At 43.4% G+C, this 26,474-nt stretch overlaps 1 protein-coding gene across 1 annotated transcript in view; it reads left to right on the forward strand.

The window, feature by feature from the left end:
* The window catches only part of FLT1 (fms related receptor tyrosine kinase 1), a 206,570-nt gene that overhangs the window by 26,302 nt on the left and 153,794 nt on the right, over positions 1 to 26,474 (forward strand). The window contains exons 2-3 of the mRNA XM_068984312.1: positions 7,404 to 7,500; positions 8,115 to 8,344. Of these exons, the coding sequence (XP_068840413.1) occupies positions 7,404 to 7,500; positions 8,115 to 8,344 (327 nt within the window). The remainder of the gene's footprint in view (positions 1 to 7,403; positions 7,501 to 8,114; positions 8,345 to 26,474) is intronic.

The following is a 26,474-nucleotide window of genomic DNA, read 5'->3' on the forward strand; positions in this document are numbered from 1 at the left end:
ACTTTCTTCAATTTGAGTCTGAATTTGGCAATAAGGAGTTCATGATCTGAGCCACATTCAGTTCCTGGTCTTGTTTTTGTTGACTGTATAGAGCTTCTCCATCTTTGGCTGCAAAGAATATAATCAATCTGATTTCGGTGTTGACCATCTGGTGACGTCCCTGTGTGGTCTTCTTTTGTATTGTTGGAAGAGGGTGTTTGCTATGACCAGTGGCTTTAGTGAGATAAAATTCACATACCATAAAACAAACCATTGTAAATTGTAAGTCAGTGATTTTTTTAGTATATTCACAGAGTTGAACGACCATTATCACTGTCTAATGTTAGAATGTTTTCACCCCAGAAAGAAGCTCCCATGGTAGTCACTCCTGTTCCTTTCTCCCCCAGCCTGACACCCGCCTTCTGTCTTTATGGATTTGCCTGTTCTGGACGTGCGATGTACGTGGAGTCAAACAATATGTGGCCATTCATAACCGGCTTCTTTTACTTAGTATAGTGGTTTTGGTTTTTAAACAAGAGAATTGATTTCCTCATGGTTCTGGAAGCTGGACGTCTAAACTCAAGGTGCCATCAGTTTTGGTTTCTCCTGAGACCTCTCTGCATGCCTTGTAGATGGCCGCCTTCTCACTGCGTCCCCACCAGGCCTTTGCTCTGTGTGAACCAGCACCACATTTTCTAGGGTCATTTATGTTGTAGCATGTCTCTGTACTTTGTTTCTTTTTATTGCCAAATAAGGTTTCATTGTATGGATTGACTGCATTTAATTTATCTATCCACCATTGGGGTTGTTTCCACTTTTTTGGATATTAGAAATAATGCTGCTATGGATATCTGTTCACAAGTGTTTATGTGGACGTATGTTTTTAGTTCTTGGGTAGATACCTAAGAGTGGAATTGCTGGGTCATAGGTTTAACTTACGTTTCACCTTTTAAGGAACTGCTGTGTGTTTTCCAACATGATTGTATTACTTTATAATCCTACCAGCAATATACAAGGGCTCTTATTCCTCCATATCTTGATCAACACTTCTTACTATTTTTTTTTTCTAATTGAAGCATCCAAGTGGGTGTGAAATTGGTACTTCACTGTGGTTTTGATTTGCATTTTCCTCATGGATTCCAGCATCTTTTCATCTGCTAACTGGCATGTGACGTGTCTCTTCAGATCCTTTATCTATTTTTAAAATGGGTTATTTGTTTTTCCAGTAGTTATGTTTTAAAATGTGGGTTCTAAGTTGTACATTGCTATTAATTACTGTGGATATAAAAATCACTGGCTTTTTAGGCCAGAAGGGGCTGTCAGAATCTAACTCCAGCCTCCTCTGTGAGCTGATGAAGAATCTGAGGCTTAAGGTGACTTGCTCTTGGCCACAACAGAGCTAGTTAGTAGTAGAGCTGGGGGGATTCACGTTCTCAATCAAAAATGGAAAAACATAGCTGTTTCATGATTCCTGTTTGAAAAAGACCCCTTTCTTACAGAGAACAACCCTTTGATTTCAGTATAGTAGGGTAAGGGGGTGTCTTGAACAAAGAGGGGGTAAAGAGCTTGTCTAGAAGTTGCATTTAACCCATCAGAGCACTATTATTACTTAGATAAATAAAAAGTGGTATTCTAAAGATACTTTTGGGCCACTTTTTATATAAGAGCCGTCTCCCAGTCTTAACAGTGACAGGCAAGGCTGTCTGGTTCATGACGAGCCGAGGTCAGCATTCCCTCTTTCATTGTCCATCATGGTAGTTTTGAAGAGTTTTGAAGAAAGAGTCTCAGTTGTTTGGGCTTTGATTTGGTTGCAAAATAAAGCCTTTTTATTTACTTCGAATTTTATTCACTTTTCCCACTGAGATCAAAGAAAACATCCCATCTTGCCAGTGAAGTACAGGTGGGAAAGAGGGCAGCATCTTAGGACCATCCACGCATGGGCTTCCTCCCAGAGGTCATCATGTGGAGAATGAAGAGGTGTTCATTTAAGGGCCATAAAGGTCTCTTCTCTTTCTGTCTACCCTATAACACAGAACAGAGAAACAACGAGGGAAACTATTCAAACAAGGACAATACAAAGTGTCAGTGGTCACATAAGATCATATAGACCTATCAGCTTTTTAATGCTATTAGCCCACTCTGCTTGACTTACTAGTTTTTCCTGATAATGAAGCATGTGGCCGAAGTCCATTTCCACAGTCTGCCTTTAGTTTGTTTTTGTTTTGATTTTTTTTGGGGGGTTCCACATGTGAGACCATACCATATTTGTCTTTCTCTGACTTATTTCACTTAGCATAATGGCCTCCAGGTCCATCTGTATGGAATCAAATGACAAGATTGCATTCTTTTTTATGGCTGAGTAGTATTCCAGTGAGTATATAGATCCATCCATCTTCTTTTTTCATCCATCAGTGGATGCTCAGGTTGCTTCCATGCCTTGACCATTATAAATAATGCTGCAGTTAACATGTGAATGCATGTCTTTCTGTGTTTTCATTTCCTTCAGATAAATATTTAGAAGTGGAATTGCTGGACCATATGATAGTTCTATTTTTAATTTTTTGAGAAAAATTCTTTCTGTTCTCTGTAGTGGCTGCACAGTTTACATTCCCATCAACAGTGCACAAGGGTTCCCTTTTCTCCACCCTCTCCACAATTCTTACAATTTCGTGTCCTTTTGGTAATAGTCATTTTGTGTGTGAGGTGATATCTCACTGTGGTTTTGATTTGCGTTTCCCTGATGACCCATGATGTTGAGCATCTTTGTGTGTTGATCATCTGTCTTGGGGGAAAATATTCAGATCCTCTGCAATGGCAACCCACTCCTGTACTCTTGCCTGGAAAATCCCATGACGGAGGAGACTGGTGGGCTGCAGTCCATGGGGTCGCTGAGAGTCGGACATGACTGAGCAACTTCACTTTCACTTTCATGCATTGGAGAAGGAAATGGCAACCCACTCCAGTACTCTTGCCTGGAAAATCCCATGGACGGAGGAGCCTGGTGGGCTGCCATCTATGGGGTCGCACAGAGTCAGACACAACTGAAGCGATTTAGCAGCAGCAGCAGCAGCAGCAGCCCATTTGTAAAACTGGTTTGGTTTTCTCCTGTTGAGTTGTGTGTGGGTTTTTTAAATATACATTTTTGATATTAACCCCTTAGCAGATATATGATTTGCAAATAATTTCTCCCATTCAGTGCAGTGCCTTTTCACGTTGTTGACTGCATTTTTTGTTTGAGTTTTCTGTTTGGTTTTATTTAATTAGTTATTTCCCTGATATAAGGAGATCCCTTGGACCCCCACGATTCTACTGTCGTTAACTTTGATGAAAACAATTGTTCACAGACCACTTAGTTCTCTGAGGGGACAATAACTTTTAAACCAGGCTTCTAGGCTACCTTGGCAAACAGAGAAAAGTCCTGATCCCCATCTGAGCCTCACAATGGGGGACCATTGTAAAGTCATAGCACTCCACCCTTTGAAATGAAGTATCCTGTTGATTTATTTCTAAATGAACAATGTGACTCTGACCTACTCATGAGCAGAGCAAACAGAGTCGTCCTTGGTGGGAAGATGTGGGATCTTGGAATATATGCATATTCACGTCCTTATACACATCATGATCGAGTTGGGAAAAATGTCTGACATGCCAGAGATACTCAAAAAACATTAGTTAAATATTTCATTACACAAGTAGGTGTAAGGGCATTAAACTGCTTCAAAGAAATGTTTTAAAGCCTATTGAAATTTCAGAGCAGTTGAGGAATAAGTGTCTCACTTTTCCTTTGTTGGTTTTCCTTTTGAACTGTAGTTTTGGCATCTCTGCTCATCTTTATGAGATTCTAGTTTCCTATTAACTGAAGAATGTGATGTCCCAAAGTGTCCAGTTACTTCAAAATACCATTTCCTTATACCTCTACTTTCTTGTCTTTCAATCACCTACTTTTTTCTAGCTTCCTTGTTCCAAGTACAAAATTCATTATGTTGGTGGAAACAAATTCTGTAGCAAAATACTTCTATCAACATTTCTCTCCCCCCAAACTTTCCCATAATGCTGTTTTTCTCTCAGTGTCTTTGCTAATCACTCAGGCTGGTTGTGTTGTTTTGTTTTTTGGTTGGAGGCTAAAGTGGGGGCAGCAGAGACGGACGTGCAGAGGGCATATTTTTAAAGGGATCTTCTCTGCGTGACACTTCTGTCTGCTGGAATTTGGGTGGTTCTTTAAGGCTTAAGGTTCTCTCTGACAAGGGTCAGGAGTGCTGGTGTTTTAGGCGCTCACAGAGCAAAGAGTCACACAATTTGGAAACCAAAATAGCAACTGAAAAAAACGAAAGACTCACCTCCTGCCAGGAGAAGGAAGGCATCTTCCCCTTGGCTGCTCCTGGATGGGAAAGCTCACCATGTGCACACAAACCACAGAGACACCTACCACTTACTGCCCAGAATTTTCCACAGGAAGCTTGGGTGGACCTGTTACAACCCACGAACAATTGCTCAATGAAACCCTCAACATTCCATGCCCTGGCCTGGGTGTTTTTCAGGGCAGGCATTATCAATTGCTGGCTGTGGCTTTAGAAAGCCCTAGTGTTCTTCCAGGTCATGGATTTTGAGCTACTTGTTGCCTCAGGAAACTCAAAAGGTGAGGAAAGGACAAGATTTTTCTTTAGGTACCTGAATCCATTGGCCTTTTCTGTGAGGTTATTTAATAGACCAATTGGATCTCAATGGTACAGTCATTTGAATTTAAGTCTAGTCAGTACTGAACCATTTGTTCCAGCTGTAATTCGATGCCAGGGCCTATTGTATATAAGAGTGACTTTGGGGACTTCCCTAGAGGTCCAGTAGTTAAGACCTCACCTTCCAATGCAGGGGGTACAGGTTCAATCCCTGGTCAGGGAGCTAAGATTCCACATGCCTTGTGGCCACAAAACCAAAACACAAAATAGAAGCAGTATTGTAACAAATAAAGACTGAAAAATGGTCCACATTAAAAAATAATCTTTTTTTAAAAAAAGTGACTTTAAAAATATTTAATGAAACAGCAACACCAGGAAAGCAGATAATATTAACATCTTTGTTGTAGTTACATACCCAGGAAAGCATTCTCTGATGGGAGTGGGGCAGGGGCATGATTCTGCTAGGTATCGGTGACAAGGGGTGTCTATCTGTCACATGCCAGGCAGCATGCCTGCCACTCAGGTGACAGAGAACCAAGTCCCCACGCTGTGCCTGTCAGCTTTCCGATTCCCTCATGAGGATACCAAGAAACGGCCTGCTCAGGAATGCCGAGGGCCTGCCTTCAGGACATGGGGACGTGCAGCCTCCCGTGCAGCTGCGCCACCGAGTCTCGTTTTCCCTGCACTATTAGAACCTGAGAGCAACACTAGGGAGCGTTGCTAGACTTCCCCGTGGAACCTGACCTGTGCAGGTCTGTGGTCCAAGATCCCATTTTCTGCTTTGGATTCCACTTTAGAAGCCTTTTTTTTTTGCATCATTTATTTTATTGTTTTGATTTACTTTTTAGTTGGAGGAAAATTGCTTTACAATGTTGTGTTGGTTTCTGTCCTACAACATTGCACATCAGCCATGATTATACATATATCACCTCCTGCTTGAGCCTCCCTCGCCTCCCCCCACCATCCCATCCCTTTAGGTCATCACAGAGCTCCAAGCTGAGCTCCCTCTGTTTTAGAGCTGGAAGCTGATTTTTTATGTGAAAACATTCCCTAAGACCAGCTCCACATACGTAACTTCGCTCCCTCTGAGAATATCTTTTCTCCTTCCCTCGACCATTTTTTTAAAATTAATTTTTTTGGAGTAAAGTGACTTTGCAGTGTTGTTTTGGTTTCCACTGCACAGCAAAGTGAATCGGGCCTGTGTATACATATATCCCTTCTCTTTTGGATTTCCTTCCCATCCAAGTCACCAAAGAGCACTGAGGAGGGTTCCCTGTGCCGTACAGTAGGACCTTATTAGTTTGTCTATTTTATCCATAGCATCAGTAGTGTATATGTGTTAGTCTCAATCTCCCAATGCAGTTATCACCCTCCTTTCCTCCTCTTGGTGTCCATATGCTTGTTCTCTACATCTGTGTCTCTCTTTCTGTTTTGCAAATAAGATCATCTATACCATTTTTCTAGATTCCACCTACCCTCCCCCGACCTTTATCCTTGCTAATCCTGAGCCCCAAACTCCTGCTTTTTTACCAGGAAAAAGCTGGTAAAAGAAGGGCAAAGAGGAGGGAGAGAGTAGGGGAGGAAGAGAGAGCTCCTGATGGAGCTGTCTCCTGATAAATCAGCAAGAGCTTCAGCAGAATTTCAACTTCTGTGGCACCAGTGGCTCAAAGAATCCTGGCTCTGGGGATGGCAGAAATGGACAGAGACCCAGAGTCATCCAGTCCAGTCTCCTGCCTTACAGTTAAGAGAACTGAGATCTGGAGAGAAGTGACTTGGCCAGGGTCCCATAGCAGATCCCATGGATGGATACTGTGTTGTACAGAGATGTTGTGTTGTAAAGGGCCATCATGCTGTAAAGGGATACTGTGTTGTATGGGGATACCGTGTTCTGTGGAGATGTTGACTTTAATGCACTTTTTCATAGCTGATCTCATGATCTCACAACGATTCCCACAAAATATACTTGTCAAGTGTCACGTAGGAATGGACAGTTCCCTCTTCTCTGTTCCACTAAAGAGGAAACTTGGAGATTATGTAAGATAAGCAAAGTGGCTTCTAAAACTGATTTTGATTCTATAATTAGTTTTCCACACGAGGAAACTGGTTCAGAAAGAGAAATGACTTTCCCAAAATACCATGACTCAATTAATGAGTGAACTATGTCTAGAATCCAGGAAAAGTATTCAGAAAAAAGATCAGACAGGCCTGTATAACCAAATGACTCATGTTGGTTCAATATTAGAAATACACTTTGGATGACATTGATATTTAATCCTGAATATTTTAATAAGTTACAGTATATTCTTAATATGGTTGTTTTTTGAACCATAAATTGAACTTATTAATGTTCTAAATTAATGGGCTTTTGAATATTTTTAGGTCATTTGGCATAGTAGGATATATAATACTTGTAAGCAAGTCTTAGATTACAAAAATTTTATAAAATATATTTGTATTAGATGTACTTTTTTGCATATGCAATTTATAGCTTTCCATAAAAGGAACTTGAAGGATTTAACTTAAAAGAGAAAAAAGAAAACGATGAGAGGGCAATTTTCAAAAAACATATTTCAAGGGACTTCCCTGGTGGGCCAGTGGCTAAGAGTTCATGCTGTAAATTTAGACCTGGGTTCAGTCCCTCATTAGGGAACTAGATCCCTCAAGTTGAAACTCGAGAGTTCACAACTAGACCTGGAACAGTCAAATGTTTTTTTGAAAAATAAATAATACACTTCAACTTTTATTTTCCAGGATCTAGTTCAGGTTCAGTATTAAAAGAGCCTGAACTGAGTTTAAAAGGCACCCAGTACGTGATGCAAGCTGGCCAGAGGCTGAATCTCAAATGCAGGTGAGTGACTGTATTGGTTTGGGAACCATCTGGTTGTCCTTCCTAAGGCAAAACCCTTCCCCAGGGGAGTAGAAAGGTGGCCTCTCAGAGCAGACAGGTAGACGGCCATGGTCTTTTGCCATCTGCCAAGTGCAAACCACATGCATCTAGCCTCCCACGGAGGGTGATTCATTCGTCTACGGAGAGATGAATTACTCACTCAAGGAATCAGAGGAAGGGATGCCCTGAACATTTTGAGTTGTTTAAATGTTTTTCTAAATGTGTTACTCTTCTATAAAGCAGATGACTGGACTTAGACCTCTTTATATATATATATATATAGTATTTATATAAAAATCAGTTGTCTCCGACTCTTTGTGATCCCATGAACTATAGCCCACCAGGCTCCTCTGTCCATGGGATTCTCCAGGCAAGAATACTGGAGTGGGTTTTCCTTCTCCAGGATCTTCCCCACCCAGGAATTGAACCCAGGTCTCCTGCATTGCAGCGGATTCTTCTACCGTCTGAGCCGCTAGGGAAGCCCAAGACCTCAGGATAGTGCTTTGTAATGAAATGAATGCTTTGGCTCTGGCCCTAACCCTGACGGTGTTTTGTTTTCTCCCCTGTGATTGCAGAGGACGAGCTGCCCATGCCTGGTCTCTGCCTGCAGCTGTGAACAGGGAAAACCAAAGCGGGAAGCTTAACATCACTAAGTCTGCCTGTGGAAAGAACCTCAAGAAGTTCTGCAGCACTTTGACCTTGAACGGGGCTCAGGCCTACCACACCGGCTTCTACAGCTGCAGATATCTCTCTACACCTGCTTCCAAGAACAAAACAGAATCTACCATCTACATATTTATTAGTGGTAAGAGCTTCATTTTCCACATTTTCTGTGGCTGTGCAGCGGGTCATCAATCCACCTGGTTCATGGAAAGGGCGCTTTTCTCATGGGTATAAATGAAATGGGCCAGGAAGGAGATTCTACCTAGCTGTCAAAACTTGTGGAGTGCATGTTAATATGTTTCTTGAGTGTCAGTTTCAACCAGAATTTTCAAGGACCAGTTGGTCAACTGCATGCTCCCTGACGGGGGCGACTCTTGTCTGTTGTGTTCACCACTGTATCTGTGTCTCCTAGAATACTATCTGGCACATCACAGTATGAATAAATGAATGGCAAGATTTTAGTTCTATTTCTTAATTGAGAAGCCCAAAGTAGAATACAAGATTTTTTTGTCCTTTCACACAACTGCATTCTCTGATATGCTAAACTTGTAAAACATTGTTCTTTATTAAATTCGTAAGTGTAGTGTTGCTAATGTTGCTTGAAGGTTACAAAATTAATTCCATTCATGATACAGTATTATTTCACGTTCACAAACGAGTACTGTAATGATATAAGAGCTGGCACGTGTCACTGCAAAGGGCAAAAGACAAAATTGAATCATTTTCTGGTTATGGTTTTTGTAGTATAATTTTTTTAAGCTTTTCCCTCCTTGGCCAATGAAGAAATGAAATAATGTTCAGAGGGAAGAAATGTAAAATCCTCAAAGAAATATAAAGTGAGGAGAAATGGATCCCTGGAAAGAATCAGGAAGATGACTTGTCCCTTTGTTCTTCCTTGTTTCATTCCAGCCAGTTTCCAAATCGTGCACAAGACTCTAGCCTTCGAGCGAGAGCTCTAAGAATGCGTAAATCAAAATTAGTAGGCACTTCAAGACAGAAACTCGGGTTGAAAAAAGGAAACAACCAACTGTCAGTGTCAATAGCATTGTGGATCTTCCTCCCAGTGAGCTAGTAAACTGCGTCTTTGCATTGAAGGCAGCACCTACACAGACTTAGGCTTTGGTGGGAATCTTTTTTTTTAAATAAGGCAACTAGACAGTGTTTTACTGGAGCCTACTATGTAATTTTCCAGATGCAGGGTTAGTCTTACAGACAGTAGAACAGTAAGTAGTATGATATTTGCAGTAGTATCTTAGCTCTTATCAGCCTGATTTTTTTTTTTTTGAAGGTTAATTGCTTTACAGTGTTGCGTTAGTTTCTGCTGTACAACAGCAGTGAATCAGCTGTGTGTACCCATATATCCCCTTTGATTGGGCCACTCTTCTGTTCTGCTCTGCCAAACTCCTGTTTGTATGCTTCGCACTTTTCTGGGTGGGTGGAGAACTGGAGGAGACACCAGCTTCCTAGCTAATCCCCACCGTAGGAATGCAACCAGTTCACTTAAAAATAAGAGGAGGGAAGGAGGCCAGGGAGTTCTGCTTGGGGAAGGCAGAACCACCTTCCCCAAGATGGAAGAGAGGATGGTGGGCAGGACAGGAGGGCAGGATTAGGAGAAGACACACGAAGCGCGCCAGCGGCAGTGGATCGTGTCACGTGCTCAGCCATCTGATCGCTTTTCCTAGCTCCACATAGTAGGTCATGTTCTTTCTGCCCCTTGCAGAGGAAAGAAAACACTTCTGTTCCTGTCTCTCTAGTGGAAGAGGAGACAAAATTCATTCATTCTAAAATCCTCATGAAACTTTCTCCTGTGGCTTTATTGAATCCACAGTAGAAATGGATCCCTGGAAGGAATAAGGAAGATGACTTGTCACTTTGTTCTTCCTCATAAAACATGACTTGTAAATCAAATACTTAAAGTGAGTGAAAGAAGACCATCTCTTTTTTTTTTTCCCCTAAGAAATAACACTCAGTTATTACCCAGCTGCTACATTACTTAGTAGAGCTCATGATTTACGGAGGGGTGAAGAAACTGTCAGCTTCCATCCCCTTTGAAAATAGAAGACACACTTAGCTGTTTAGAACTAGAATCTCCACTGCCACTGTACAACAGAGCAGATCTGGCAAATTACCATCACTCTGAGTGTCAAATCAGTTGTCAGTCTGAGCCCTGTGAGGGCAAAGTCCCTGTCCGCCTTAATTACTTTTATCTGCAAACTGCCTCCTGGGTACAGTGCCTGGCTCATAGCAAGAGCTCAGTAATATTTGTCAAATGAATACACACAGCAATTAACAGGGCTGTGTGGAATATCTGTTGAGATTGACATTGGCCTAGAATTCATCCTCAAGTAGGAAAAAGCACCATCACTGACTGTTGCTGTCTGGTGTGAGGCTGGGGGTGTGAGTACTGGTTGCGGTATCATGTGTCTATTATGTCTGCTTTCTGGTCGAAGTCCACAAATATTAGCATAAAGTTACAAGTCCCAGGATCTCAGAGCTCCCACACAGTTTGGTTGGACAGAAGGAAATTCTCTATCCCAAAGACCATATTCTTGGAGAGGGAAGGGCTGGAAAATGTACTGTTTGTGTTTCACAGGACATTACTCTGGAATATCATGAGTATTTTGTGTGTTCATTGGGAAAATCTTGGAGTCATTATTTTAAAATAGCACTAGTAAGAAAAATTATATTTGAGTCAATAGTAGTAACCATAGGAGAGCCTCTGAATCTTTGTTTGTTAATCGATTTGATGAACAGATATTTAGGAAACATTTGCTGGGTGTCTGTAACTATACTGCTCTGAATAGTAACAGGGATTTTGTTGTCTGTTTCCTGGTAGAACAATTTTGGTCTCATGATCACACTTTACTAAAATCCAAATTAGTGAAGTGAGTGAAAATCACTCGGTTGTATCCAACTTGTTGTGATCCCATGGACTATACATTCCATGAAATTCTCCAGGCCCGAATACTGGAGTGGGTAGCCTATCCCTTCTCCAGTGGATCTTCCCAACCCAGGGATCAAACTGGGGTCTCCCTCATTGCAGGTGGATTCTTTATCAACTGAGCTATCAGGGAACCACAAACCCAAGTTAGCTGTGATGTAATTCATTAAGCAGTTGTAACTTTTCCAAGTAGCCTAACATTTTATGCATTTCCTACTTGCATTCTCTTACTAATTTTATTTCTGAGAAAATTTGGCCTTAGGCTTCCATTTTTATCAATATTTACAACATTACAGGTTTAATTTTGTTCAGGGGCACAAAACTTGTCTCTGGAGAGACATACACAACTGTGTGTCCTAACACACGACTGTGATTACTTACTAGATATCAACTGGTTATAACTTATTTGTTGTTGAATATTTATTCTAGAACATGTGATTGGACAATTTCTACCCCTGGTAAGCATCTGCAGATATGTTGGCATTTTCTTTTGGTTTTCTATAACGATGAGAAACACTATTAGACACATCTTTTGAAAAGGTAAAGATTTGTGGTCTAATAGAGTTCTGAGAGGAAAAATCAGGACTGCATAGCTTTGTCCACATAATGTCAAGTGCCATATATGGATTATAAGCTAAACTATTATTTAGACGCTTCCCACTTGAGCACTGATTTGGCCACCACATCTGATATTGTATGTGTAATGTGAGGAAAATCAATATTACCACTTTAACATTACAGCTTGTATAAATCCATCATACCTCTGACATAATGCATTAAAATCAATTTAATTACTTGAGTAATTTTAGTTAGCTAATTTACTTAATTACTGATAAATTTAAATTCCCCTTAATATATCTTCTTACATTTGTGGTTTCACTTTATTTAAACAAATGGTTTTATTTCCATTATACTGTCTAATTCTTATAATAATCCTATGAGGTTTTCTTCTCGTCATTTTATTATACAAGCAAAGGGCCTAAAATCCACTTCACATGAGGCTACATGGGGAGTGATGGAAAAGTGTTAGCAGCCGAGTAAGGTGGTCAGATTCTCAGTGGAAGGAGGAGATCAGAGAGGACAGCATAAGACATGAACAGCAGGCAGGGGCTGGGGACAAGGTCACTGTCATCATACTGTGGGAAAGGAGAGAAGGTGATGGACTGGGGGGATTCAGTCCACCTTGGTGAGCTGGTGGGTTGTGGTGGAAGGGAGGAGAGATGGTGACCCTTGAAATCTGTAGAGGCACTGGGGCTAGTGACCCTGCTCCCACAGCCAAGGAGAGCTTTTTCTCACTACCTTACACTGATGCTAATTGACATCCTCTCCTGTTACACCCTTGGCTTGATCCTAACGGATGACTGTTGAATGAGAGTAGCTGAAAAATGCTATATATGTGTTTCCAAAGAATTGCTTTTGAGAAAATGAATGGAACCCCCAGCAATTATAGCTACAAAAATCTGGGTCATAAAGAAAATTCTAAAGTACTCTTCACTGTTCTGCTAATTAAAAAAAAAAGATGTTAGCTGAGTGGTCATGCCAGGATTGGGCTTCCCAAGTGGCTGAGTGGTTTAAAAAAAAAAAAATCTGTCTGCCAATGCAGGAGACACAGGTTCGATCCCTTGGTCGGGAAGATCCCCTGGAGAAGGAAATGGCAACCCATTCAAGTATTCTTGCCTGGAGAATCCCATGGACAGAGGAGCCTGGTGGGCTACAGTCCATGGGGTCACAGAGTCATATGACTGAGCGTGCACACGTGTACACACATACACATATGCTAGAACTACTTGCACATGCATGCACGTGTACACACACACACATCAGGGCTACTTAGGTAGTTGGTGGTCATCCCCTTGGCAGATAAAAATGAACATATTTACATGTCTTTTATAACTCTGGTACACACAAGAAATTGGCTCCAGATCAGCCTTTTCTAAGTCCAAGGATTTCATTGCAGTTGGTATTGTAATATATGAGTTGCGACTGTAAAATAAGGAGACTGACCAGAAGAGATTTTAATGGCATCACCAAAGTATTTAATTGGTCAGTGTCTCCAGTTTGGTTAGAAGACCTTGAACTTAGCATATTGAGTTCCCCATGCTTTGAAATCAGCCCGAACCCCTCTGCTCTCCAGGCCCAAGATTTTCAGGGCTCTTGAAGTAGATCATTTTCTCTCCAAGAATTATAGTTGAAAAGGCAAAGAGGAACAGGGACCCGTGTGCTGTGGTTGAGTGGATATCTTCTCGTTCTTCCCTGTAAAAGAAACTCACCTCTTCTGCCTCTCTCTACTTGATTGTTTTTCTCTCTGTGTCTATTAAAGCAAGTGGTTTGGAGCATTTTCACAACAGATTTTCTTGTCTTTGGTTCTTCTTTATGTATCAAATGAATGAGATTTACCTAGCAGCTTCATTTCAGGTGGAAAAATGATCAGATGCACTGGGTATATAACTGAAAAGTGGTTAGTTCAGTCGCTCAGTCATGTCCAGCTCTTTGAGACCCCATGAACCACAGCACGCCAGGCCTCCTTGTCCATCACCAACTCCCGGAGTCCACCCAAACCCATGTCCATTGAATCGGTGATCTGTCATCCCCTTCTCCTCCTGCCCTCAATCTTTCCCAGCATCAGGGTCTTTTCAGATGAGTCAGCCCTTCTCATTAGGTGACCAAAGTATTGGAGTTTCAGCTTCAACATCAGTCCTTCCAATGAACACCCAGAACTGATCTCCTTTAGGATGGACTGGTTGGATCTCCTTGCAGTTCAAGGGACTCTCAAGAGTCTTCTCCAACACCACAGTTCAAAAGTATCAGTTCTTCGGCACTCAGCTTTCTTCACAGTCCAACTCTCACATCCATACATGACCACTGGAAAAACCATAGCCTTGACTAGACGGACCTTTGTTGACAAAGTAATATCTCTGCTTTTTAATGTGCTGTCTAGGTTGGTCATAATTTTTCTTCCAAGGAGTAAGAGTCGTTTAATTTCATGGCTGCAATCACCATCTGCGGTGATTTTGGAGCCCAGAAAAAGAAAGTCAGCCACTGTTTCTACTGTTTCCCCATCTATTTGCCATGAAGTGATTAAACTCCAATAATCCCAAGTATCCAGGGGGAGAATGATTGCTGTTCCTTCTCATAAATGTATTTAGTGGGAAAAAGCTCTGCATGGCTATGGACCCTCAAACAAATACTCCACACTAAAGGTACAGACACTCTAAGACAGATTCAACATAATCGCTTATACAGCACTTCCAGTTTCCCTCAAGAACTTTTGCATAATTCTGAGATACATACATAAATCCATTTTATGTATGAGAAAACAGCTGCTGTGATCCGCTCAAGACAGAGGGAATGAAATGACTAGCCAGGAAGAGGATCTAGGTCAGACCCCAAGATTAAGGCTGTTTCCATTATACTGGGAGGTTCAGTTACTGACTTCAAACTGTAGACCAGCGGTTGTTTTTGTCTTTGGGAATAGAGATTATGCAGTTACTACATTCTGTTAAATTTCAAACTCAGTGTTTTTCTCTTGAGGAATAATAGGTTACACTGATTTCAGGCTGTTTTTCTGAGTGATCGGCCTTAGAGAACCAGACCCCAGTGCCGGAGAGCTTTGGGTTGTTACCTGATGGAGTCAGAACCTGTTGTCACTGTCCACACGCACAGTCTGTCACTGCTGCACCACAAGGTGAAGAGATTTCTATTTACTAAGATGAGCAGGGCTCTTAAAAACCCCAACTGTTAATGGGCTGTGGAATCAAATTAGTGGGTTGTGGGACTTCCCTGGCAATCCAGTGTTTAAGCCTCCACACTTCCCCTGCAGGGAACATGGGTTCGCTCCCTGGTCAGGGAACTAAGATCCTGCCTGCTATGCAGCATGGAAAAAAAAAAAGAGTGAGTTGTATCAGCATTTAAAAAAATAAAGCAGAGTAAATGGAAACTATCTAAGTTTATTGCAAAACTTTTTTTCCCGCTTGTTTCATGGTCATGCTGACTGGAATTGCCATGCACTATGGCCAGCTGGGCAACAAACTCTCACTGCTCAGCCGTCATCGGGCTACGCAGTGTCACCCCAGCACCCTGTGCGTGCTTCGAGGTGCACCAGACCAGGCGGGAGTCCAGGGGAGACGGTGTCAGGGCAGAACGATCCACAGAACCTCAGTAAGTCCTACCGGGGGTGGGGGTGGGTAGTATGATTTAGGTAAAGGTAGGTAAAACTTTTTTAAAAATAGAACTTGTTTCCCAAACACACGTACATATATACATGATAACCACATAAATGTAAAATACATGTGAGTGTGTGTGTGGTTTTGGGTCTAATGTGGAAAGTGCTTGTTGTGGAACTCAGCACAATAAGTTTAAAAGTTTCAGTCTGATTAAGTAAGGTAAACTTATTAAAATTTTAACAGGTGTGGAGGGGTCCTCTCGATGCTTTGTATTTGAGAAAACAACTTCCATTTTGAGCACCGTGGTCATTTTGGCTCATCACTCCTGAGCCAGAGAACGTGGTGATGAAAATAACCCCTCTTCTCTAGTTAACGTGGCTCCCACCCTGATGGGTACCTGTGTGCAACACACACTCATCACGTTCCTGAGACAAAGCGGGTGTGACCCAGGAGATGCGGTCAGCAGGCGGCATTCGTCTGTGGACGTGGATCACACGCCTGCTGCCTGCAAGACCCTGTTGCTCGTTCTGGGGGAGGCATGAGCAAAGTTCTGGCATCTTAGGGTTTTGGAGGCCCCTGGTCCCTCTCTAGTACTACGACTTCTATAGATTAGTGAGGATTTTAAAATGCACAGGTTTAACTTTGTGAGATAATAGCTGTTGTCCAAAAACGAGGCTTTCCAGGGAATGAAGAGGATGCCTCCAAGAGTCCTGACTGAGCCTCCCACCCCCACCCCCAGTAGGACTTACTGAGGTTCTGTGGATCGTTCTGCCCCGACACCGTCTCCCCTGGTCTCCTGCCTGGTCTGGTGCACCTCAAAGGACGCACAGGGTGCTGGGGTGACACTGCGTAGCCAGGTGACGGCTGAGCAGTGGGAGCTTGTTGCCCAGCTGGCCATAGTGCGTGGCAATTCCAGTCAGCATGACCGTGACACAAGCGGGAAAAAAAGCCAAGCAGGGACGTTGAGTGAGAGAGTAGCCATCTGCAGACTTACTCCGAGTCTGCTTCCACTTTCTTTTCCAGATTCACTCAGAGTCCACTTCCACTTTTCTCCAGATTTACTCCACTTCCACTTTTTCCTGGCTGGTGATGACATTTCTAAACTGGGGAAGCACCAAGGGTGTCAGCCCCCCAACCCACACCGAAAGGTCCCTCTCAGTGCTTAAAATAGTTGACATTTTGTGGCAAGAAAAAAAAATTTAAGAAATCAACTTACCAAAAAAAAAAAAAGACCACTTAACTACAGGTCGGCTGAGTTCTTTAGGTCTGGATTGCTTTACCAAATTTATGACATTATCTGTTATCGTTTGGTTCCTGTCCAGGGTCTTGTCTGGTTTTCACAGTCAGTTTTCAGCAGGTACGCATCACCCCTCCCGCTGCCTACCCAAAGAGCTGCTTGCCTCGCCCCCCTTACTCAACTCCATGTCTGTCTTCACTCAATGAATGCCTTCTTCCACTTACTTTCTGAAACCTCTGTCTATTCTAGCATGAATGCTCCCGTAAGAAGGGGTTCCCAAAGCTTCCATCTCAGGGGCTAAGATTGATGGTGCTTGAGCCCACAGATATTGAGAAGAAAGTGTGCCAGACACCTTGTGCCCCAGGAAGCAGCCAGTGCAAACAGGTCAGGTGATGGCTCGTGTTTGCCATCCTTCTCACATCATTTCCTGATGTATTTGCCCAGGAGATGGAGGAATATGTTGGGGTGAACAGAGTTTGGACTCAGCCTCTGGATTACTTGTTTGGAAACCCCTGGCGGGTTTCCTAAAACGGCAGCAGCCTGAGGCTGACCTGCGTTAGCAGAATTCTACTCCAAACCATCCTCTGTAAAGAATTCCTAGAGGGAACTTCCCTGGCAGTCCAGGGGTTAGGACTTCTCCTTCCAATGCAGGGGATGCAGGTTCGCTCCCTGGCTTGGGAGCTAAGATCCCATATGCCTCCCAGCTGAAAAAAAAAACAAAACATAAAAAACAGAAGCAATACTGTAACAAATTCAATAAAAAGTCCACATCAAAAAAAAAATTCTTATAAAAATTCCTAGGTATTTCCTGGCTTGCCTTTGCATATAGCTTCACCAGAAATCTAGAACAAGGTCAGGTTTTCCTGGATTTTTTTTTTTTTTTTTCCTCTCATTTTGATGAAGTGGTGAAAAAGAAGAAACAGACCGGGCTAGGATTTTAAATAGACTCTGATGACATTGCTGGTTGGATTTTTCCCTGGGGACCAGACCCCTCTCTCTACAGCCTGGCTCTGTGCTCCCTGTAAGGCTGAGGCTTGAAAGAGATTATCTGTTCGATCCATCACGGGGGACAGCTGATTAGGACCACATGGCGAGAGTTTAGAGTAACTTAACTCTTATCCACTCTCCTTCCAGCTATGTGAAAAGTTGATGGAAGACATTCTTGATCTCATTAAGCCCTGCCATTTCACATTTCCCTTCTAGAGACACTTTTGTTATTAGATGCCAAGGGGCTTTAACTTGGGGAAACCCTGGCAAACAGTTGGGACAGAAGCCGCTTGTGGACTCGTTGGAAGTCGGGGGCATCACATCTTCCTTCCGGAGCCCTTGCCCTGAGCCCTGTATTCACCCAGCATGTTCCTGGGAATTTCATTTTTAGCTCTTGGTGCGTGTGTGCTGGGTCACTCAGTCATGTCTGACTTTTTGCAACCCTTTGAACTGTAGCCCGCCAGTTCATGTCCATGGAATTCTCCAGGCAGGAATACTGGAGTGGGTGGCCATTCCCTACTCCAGGGGATCTTCTCTACCTGGGTCACCGGCATTGACAGGCAGACTCTTTACTGCTGAGCCACCAGAGAAGGCCTAGCTCTTGGTGGTAGCTGTCAATTAAAAGTTTGGGTCCTTCCTTCAGAGAAAGAGCATTTCCTGACACTCGCTAGGCTCCATACCAGAAAAAATGGGGCAGGCCAGGTCTTAGGAAGCACATAACTAAGCTTTGCTCACAATAACAGCATTGTGTATCACTAGGCATTGAGTACAACTACATAAATGCTTAAAAGTAATCAGAATGAGCATTCTCTTGACTGAGCCACTTGGACAAGACTTGGAAAAATTAGTGATTGAGGTGGAATTATGAAATCTCAAGGTGGCAGTGAAATCTAAATAAAAATCCTGTAAAATTGACCATATCCTCTCATGTTTCCCCTACAAACAAGAAGGGTGGAAAACAGTCCATCAAAACTTTATGGTTTTTAAGTATTTGAAAAATGTCCTTCATGTAATTTCTTTAAGAAAAGTGAGCAAGGGACTTTTTCCAAGAGAAATCCCCTCAAGCTGAAAAGGCTTTAAGTTTCTGAGATTTCATAACTTTCTTTAACAATGGCAATGAAATGCCACCCCGCCTGGAGACAAGGAGGTACCCTGTTATGATCTTGGTGGTCCTTGCAGTTCAGACACTCCTCAGTTTTCCTTTACTGTTTGAAATATCCATGGTTTTGTCATCTGAGGCGTTTTTGCGGGGTTGCGTTGGCGGTTGTCGTGGCTGACTGTGCTATTACTAATGCAATCAACACACCGCCCTTCCTTCCTTCATCAAATACCAATTAACATACTATATTCATTTTTTATCTTATTTGATATTGGAGCATCGTTGATTTACAATGTTGTTCAGGTGTACAGACAAGTGATTCATTTATACATATTCATAAATTTTTTCTTAAAAAAATTTTTTATTGATGTACAGTTACAGTTGATTTACAATGTTGTGCCCATTTCTCCTGTACAGTAGAGTGACTCAGTTATACACATACTTATATATTTTTTAAAATATTCTTTTCTGTTATGGTTCATCCAGGAGACTGGATATAGTTCCTGTGCCACGCAGGAGGACTTTGTTGTTCGTCCATTCTAAGTGTAATAGTTTGCATCTGCTGCTCCTGCTGCTGAGTCGCGTCAGTTGTGTCCAACTCCGTGCGACCCCATAGACGGCAGCCCCCCAAGCTCCCCCGTCCCTGGGATTCTCCAGGCAAGAACACTGGAGTGGGCTGCCATTTCCTTCTCCAATGCATGAAGGTGAAAAGAGAAAGTGAAGTCGCTCAGTCTTGTCTGACTCTTAGCAACCCCATGGACTGCAGCCCACCAGGCTCTTCCACCCATGGGATTTGCCAGGCAAGAGTACTGGAGTGGGGTGCCATCACCTTCTCCTACCAACCCCAGACTTCCAGTGCATCCCTCTCTCTTCCCCTCTCGCCCTTGGCAACCACCAGTCAGTTCTGTCTGTCTGCAGTCTCTTTCTGTTTTATAGACAGCTTCATTTCTGTCATGTATTACACTTTGCGTATAAGTGCTATCATTTACATAGCACAAATACCAGTATTTGTCTTTCTCTTTCTGACTTACTTCACTTATAATAATCTCTCGTGCTTCACTTATAATAATCTCTTGTTGCTGCAAATTTTACTGTATTTTATTCTTTTTTATGGATGAGCAGTAAGTCCATTGTATGTATGTACCACGTCTTCTTCATTCATCTGTGGATGGACGTTTCGGTTGCTTCCATGTCTTGGCTATCGTGAATAGTGCTGCGATGAACGTGGGGGTGCATATATCCTTTTAAGTTAGAGTTTTGTATGGTTATATGCCTAGGAGTAGGATTGAGGTGTGTGCAGGCTCGGCCACCTAGGTGTGTCCGGCTCTTTGTGGCCCCAAGGATTGCTGTATCACTTGGTAATTCTATTTTAAGTTTTCTGAGGAACTATCTATTTTTTTTCAAATTCTTTTCCCATTTAGATTATTACAGAATATGTAATAGAGTTCCTTGTGCTATACAGTTGATTCTTGTTGATTATCTATTTTATATAGAGTGAAAGTGAAAGTCGCTCAGTCGTGTCCGACTCTTTTTGAGTCCATGGGATTCTCCAGGTCAGAATACTGGAGTGGGTAGCTGTTCCCTTCTCCAGGGGATCTTCCCAACCCAGGGATCAAACCCAGGTCTCCTGCATTGCAGGCGGATTCTTTACCAACTGAGCTATCAGGGAAGCCCTTATATAGAGTATTGTATATATATGAAGCTTACTTCCCAAAGGTAGAGAAAGTGAAAGTGTTAGCCACTCAGTTGTGTCCGACTCTTTGCAGCCCCATGAACTGTAGCCCACCAAGCTCCTCTGTCCATGGGGATTCTCCAGGCAAGAATACTGGAGTGGGTTGCCATGCCCACCTCCAAGGGATCTTCCTGACCCGGGGATTGAACCTGGGTCTCCTGCATTGCAGAAAGTTTCTTACCACCTGAGCCACCAGGTAAAGAACCCCTCTGCCAGAGCAGGAGATGCAAGAGACCCAGGTTCCATCCCTGGGTAGGGAAGATCCCCTGGAGTAGTATATATCTAAATTATATTTGAAACAACATAATCCAGGGTTCAAACTGGATCCGGTCCCCACTCTGATATGTGTAAAGTCTTTGTGCAGATTCCTTAATAAGAAGAGCGGTTCAGACTTAGGTCTCACCATGTTTTGGATGCCACTCTAGGCACCTGTATTGGTTAAGGATTTCATTCTCATAACTTCCTAATCCTAGGAAGCAGCGGTTTCATTTTCGCCGCCTTTTCACGGGAAGATTAAGTAACTGCCCATATAAACTAGTCTGCAGTGGAGAAGGCAGCACAGTCCTTGTCCTTAGTCCCCTCTCGCATCAGGAGTTCACACACATAAAGTGCTTAGTTTTAGTGTCTGGTGTGTAGTACACACTGCTCATGTGTTTGCTGTTAACTGCTGCTACTGTTACCATCTTCCCAGCCTTGGTTTCCTTTTCTGTAAAATGGGAAGAGTTAGCACTTTGTGTGGCTGTCGGGAGATTCAGTGGGAGGCTGTACACAAACTCTGTGCCTACACTTAGGAGGACTGTGCTGTGCTTAGTTGGCCAGGCGTGTCTGACTCTTTGCGACCCCATGGACTACAGCCCGCCAGGCTCCTCTCTCCATGGGAATTCTCCAGGCAAGAATACTGGAATGGGTTGCCATGCCCTGCTCCAGGGGATCTTCCCAACCCAGGGCTTGAACCCAGGTCTCCCACATTGCCAGTGGATTCTTTACCATCTGAGCCATAATCAGCCATAATTGCTGTGGTGAAAGGCAGTGAGCTGGGCAGAATAGAAACTACAAAGATAATCCCCTCAGTTTTCAAGGGCAGCAATTAGTGATGCAAATAAAACAGGTTACAACCAACCGATTGCATAGGCCTATGGGAAGAGAGCGATAAGAGGGGCGTGGAGGAGCGATGCTCCACCAGGGACGGCACCAGTCTTCTTGTACTCACCTTTTAGGCCTCCAGTTAAACAGCACCCATCCTGGGAACCTCCCCAGGCTCCCCCAAACTAGGTTTGCCCTCCCCTCACATAGGAGTCATCTCACCAGCTCTGTGAGGACCAGGAGTGACTGTCTTGCTCGGTTTGATGGCTCCAGCCTGGGTGTGCCAGGGAGGAGGTGCTCAGAGATGTTTGCTAAATGAAAGAAACATGGAGTTTTAAAATTTATATGGGTCTCACTGGTCCTCCTGGGCATTGATGAGGAAATGCAGGGCATACAGAACAAAAGAGCCACTTTGAGGGCAAAAACACACATGTCACGTGACAGAATCACCGTCCCCAAAATATCCACCTGACCAGAACTGTGATCTGCGATTAACCAAATGAGATCTGACAGGAAAAAGTGTAAAGGACTGTATTTGGCTGGCAAAGCCAGCTGACTGCCCTAGGACTATGGGGAAGGAAGCAGCTGAGACAGCATATGTGAGAAAGATTCAGGCTTTTAGTTAACTCTGTGTTTAGCCAAGAACCCAACCTTGAACACCGTTAACAGGTGGATGGGGTTTGGGATGAAGGTGGTGCTGGGTCTTGTTCAGTCACTCAGTTGTGTCCAACTCTTCGCAACCTCATGGACTGCAGCACACCAGGCTCCTCTGTCCTTCACCATCTCCGGAGTTTGCTCAAACTCATGCTCATTGAGTGGGTGATGCCATCCAGTCATCTCCTCTGTTTCCCCCTCCTCCTTCTGCCTTCAGTCTTTCCCAGCATCAGGGTCTTTTCTGACTCTTTGCATCAGGTGGCTAAAGTATTGGAGCTTCAGCTCCAATGAATATCCAGGACTGATTTCCTTTAGGATTCTCTGGTTTGGTCTCCTTGCTGTCCAAGGGACTCTCAAGAGTCTTCTCCAACACCACAATTCAAGCATCAGTTCTTTGGTGCTCAGCCTTTTTTATGGTCCAACTCTCATATCCGTACACGACTATTGGAAAAACCATGGTGGTGGTGATTTAGTCTCTAAGTGGTGTCTGACTCCTGCAACCCCATGGACTGTGCAGCCCGCCAGGGTCCTCTGTCCATGGGATTCTCCAGGCAAGAACACTGGAGTTGGTTGCCATTTCCTTCTCCAGGGTATTTCCCAACCCAGGGATTGAACCCGAGTCTCTTGCATTGCATGCAGATTCTTTACTAACTGAGCCAGAAGGGAAGCCCATGGCAATATTTAGGGCATAGTTATACTTAAAATTTTTTATTTATACTTATTTGTTGTTTATCTAAAATTCAAATTTGATGAAATGTCAGGTTTTTATGGGCTTCCAAGGTGGCGCTAGTGGTAAAGAATCTGTATGGATGTACTAGAAAAACCATGACTTTGACTGTACAGCCCTTTGTTGGCAAAGTGATCTCTCTGATTTTTAATACCTTCTCTAGGTTTGTCAGACGTTTGCCAGGTCTTACCATTTAATTTACATTTCAAGAGGAACAGGAATTACAAGTACATTCTATGATCCTGCCCGCATACTTCATTTTCCTCATCTGTCAAATGGGTACCTGCCCCACCAGCTTGTGAGCATTAAGTAATCTGGTGGTTTTGTTATTGTTCACTGGCAAGGAACAACAAAAGGAATAGAAATGTTTTGAAAAATAAAGAACTGGGTGGAAAAATATCTCCTTCAAAGTTTTTCTCTGAGGCAAACAGATCAAACTTCATCTTTATAACCCCTGACGGTACAGCTACTATTTAAGAATGAAAGAAGTCAAGACAGGCAGATTTCATCTTGATATAAGCAAACACTCTCTAACATCTAAAGCTCTGTGGCAGTGGAATGACCTGTCTTGGGAGGTGGTGAGTTCCCTCTGTGTCCAGGTATTCAAACACAGCACAGGTGCTCACTTAGTGGAACTGGACAAGACGCCCCAGCACCTTCCCACTGTTGACACTTGAGTAGGACCGAGTGTGCTTCTCTATCCTTTATCGATATCTGGCTGAGGTTCATTACCATAGATCATATTTCATCCTTGAAATCCAATGGGATGAATTCCATTGTCAGCCTCCTTGGACAGGAAAGTTGGAGAAATTTAATACGGTATTCAGGGTCCCATACTGCATGTAAGTCCCAAGTCAAACTTGGGACCCAGATCTGATAGACTCAAGGCCCTCCTCTTGCCAGTATGTTCTTGCTGGGCTTCCCCTCAATCCCCTTGGAGGTTTGTGTGCAGGACAGAACAGAGTGGGTGGGGGCTGGGGGGCAGTGCAGACTTGCAGACCAGGAAGTGTTCAGGCCAAATGCTGCTGATATACGTTTTGACTGGCAGGCACAGTGCTTTTGGCTGCCAATGTTTAATAATTGGAGGAGTTCACATAAAAATCTGATTTCCTACTTATCTTGAAAAACTGGAACTCTAGCTGTGCTGGCCTGTATTCCCACTTGGCAACAATAGCTGCAGTGACCAAGGACTGCCCCCTCCAGACCTGGCCCCATGCTCTCAACTGCCACCACCCCTGTGGCCTTGTATCCGGCTCCCTCCACCTCCCCTCCCAGCATCCCCCTAGGAGATGTCAGGGTGCTACTCCCTGCGTGAACATTTCACATGCATGTATTACACGTTACAGGTTTGGGACAGGAAAATGTCTGTTATATTTTCTAGAGGGAACTAAGCCTCAGAGAGTCAACAGGGCAGCTGTGCCCGACCTAAACAAGACCCTGGAGGGGATGTTCTCCTGAGAGGGTAGCTGCCCTCAGGGAGAACCCATGCCCCAGGGACGAAATGCCCCTTGCACTGGAGGATGACTGTCCCCTGGAAGGACTTTCATCTCTAGGCTCCATAAGATAGAACTTTATCTGATTGGGCAGCTCTTGGCCCTGAGGTGGTAACGACAGAGACCCCAAAACATCCCCAGCACATTATAGCAGAGAGAGCTAAGCAGGGGGTCCAGTGACACGACCTTGATGTTCACAGTAGGAATTTATCAGTCTGTCCTTTCATATTTCTGATCTCCTGCCAGAAGACCCCATGTCCCTGGGCCGTCTTTCCTTCCCTCCACCCTTCCTTCCTTCCGTCCCATGTGTGGGGTATTTGAAGGTGTAATTGTCACTCCTAAGTCATTCTGAGAGTCCGGGCTAGATTTTGGTGGATGCAGAGAGGATGGCCTAGGGCCAGGAAACCTGGATTCAGGTCTGGCTCAACCATTCATGCTATTCCTGTGCCTTCTGCTTCTGTAATGTGAGAGGCTGTGTTAGAGTATCACACAAGTCCCCTAACAGTTTTGTAATCTTCCGATTCCGAGGCAGAGCTGGGAATAATAGGGTTTGGGACACGGCCCCAAATCTTGGCAGCAGAAGAAAGAATTGTTGCCCATCAGAGCTGCTTGCTTCCTTCTTCCCTTCCTCCTCTACTCCTGTCCCGTTTCTCTCCTTCCTTCCGTCTTTCCTTTCATCCATCCGTCATCCCTCTATATGTCCGTCTTTCCTTCCCCCGCCCCTTGCTTCTTAGCTTTTCTCTTTTTCTTTCTTTTCTTTTGAGATGTTTTAATTGATCAAGATGAAGATCGGACTTTGTGAACATAGAAATCAACTAAGCATCTTGTGTGAACACCCAGTGAGCAAGGTTCTAGGGAGCCCGAGAAACTGCACCCTTGTCTGCCTTTCTGGACTTAAAGTCTAGTCAGGCATACCATTTCCCTGGCACTCCATTCTTTCTTTGATCTTCAACTAACTTACTTAGGTCTTAGCTGTAAATTAAAGAGAAATTATTCTCCTTCAAGGCAGAATTTAGTATTTACTTTTTCTTCTAATCGAAAGGAAAGTTTCTGAGCCGGGGGAGAGGTATGTGTGATGTCCATACAGCTAGAACTGAAGTCCGTGGGGTTGCTGTGTGCACAGGACGTAATGCATCCTGATTTCACCTTGTTTCTTGCTTCGTCTGGTGTCTTCTCAATAAACATCATTTGGCCGTACACCATGTGCCCACCCTCTGCTGGACCCTGGGTTGAAATTATTGATTACCCCCAATTGCCTGGCTGCTAGATGAGCACATTTCAAGGAGCAAATTCATAGAAGATGCAGGAAGAAGGGGAGGGGCTGAACCACTCTTCTTGTCCTCCTCTCTCCTAAGTCTTGGTCTTTTGTCTGCTCCTAATTCATGGAGTCGAAGAGAGTCGGACATGACTGAGCGATTGAACTGAACTGAATGTCCACCTTGTCGTTATAAGTGGACAAATGGGACTTCCAAATGAGATAAGGCAAAACTGTGTGTTTCTCTTTTGAAGGAAGGTAGGCAGTCAGGAAAGAGCTTTTTTGATTTTGTATCACACGAATAATATATTCATGTTTAATTTTAGGATAGCATCTTGAGTCTGAAAAACATTGCCCTCTCTCTGCTTACCTTGCTGTAACAGAAACATTTGTGTACAATCTCGTGTAGATGGCAGAGCCTGGCACTGATATTCCTAGGTCAGCTATCGAGGAGATTATCTCACTTCTGAATCTGGGTGGGTAGCGAATTACAGCTGAGGTTTTACTTGTTCACTTGGATAACCAGCATGACTCACTAGGAAATACTGTGTGGACTTGAATAGATACATCGGTCAAGGAACCTCCTGGCTGAAGGAAGACAGAGATGTCTCACTATGTTCCCCACAGACCTGGGACTGCCAAGTGGGAACTAAACTAGGTATTTACAATCAGGATGATTTTGTCATGGGAGAAAATTTTTTGTGAGTGGCTTCCTCAAATGCAAAGAGGAGTGGGAGAGGAAGGTTGGAGGGACTCTATAAGATAAAGTAGTCGGCACTGAATGATCTCCGGTTACCATTCCAGCTCAGAAAACGGGGTCACCATGCCTGAGATAGACCCCAGAGTTCTGTTCTCTTTCAAAATAAGTGTTTTGAGATATTCACATACCATATAATTCACC

The sequence above is a fragment of the Capricornis sumatraensis genome, chromosome 12 (assembly GCF_032405125.1).
Source record: "Capricornis sumatraensis isolate serow.1 chromosome 12, serow.2, whole genome shotgun sequence".
NCBI classification, from domain to species: domain Eukaryota; kingdom Metazoa; phylum Chordata; class Mammalia; order Artiodactyla; family Bovidae; genus Capricornis; species Capricornis sumatraensis.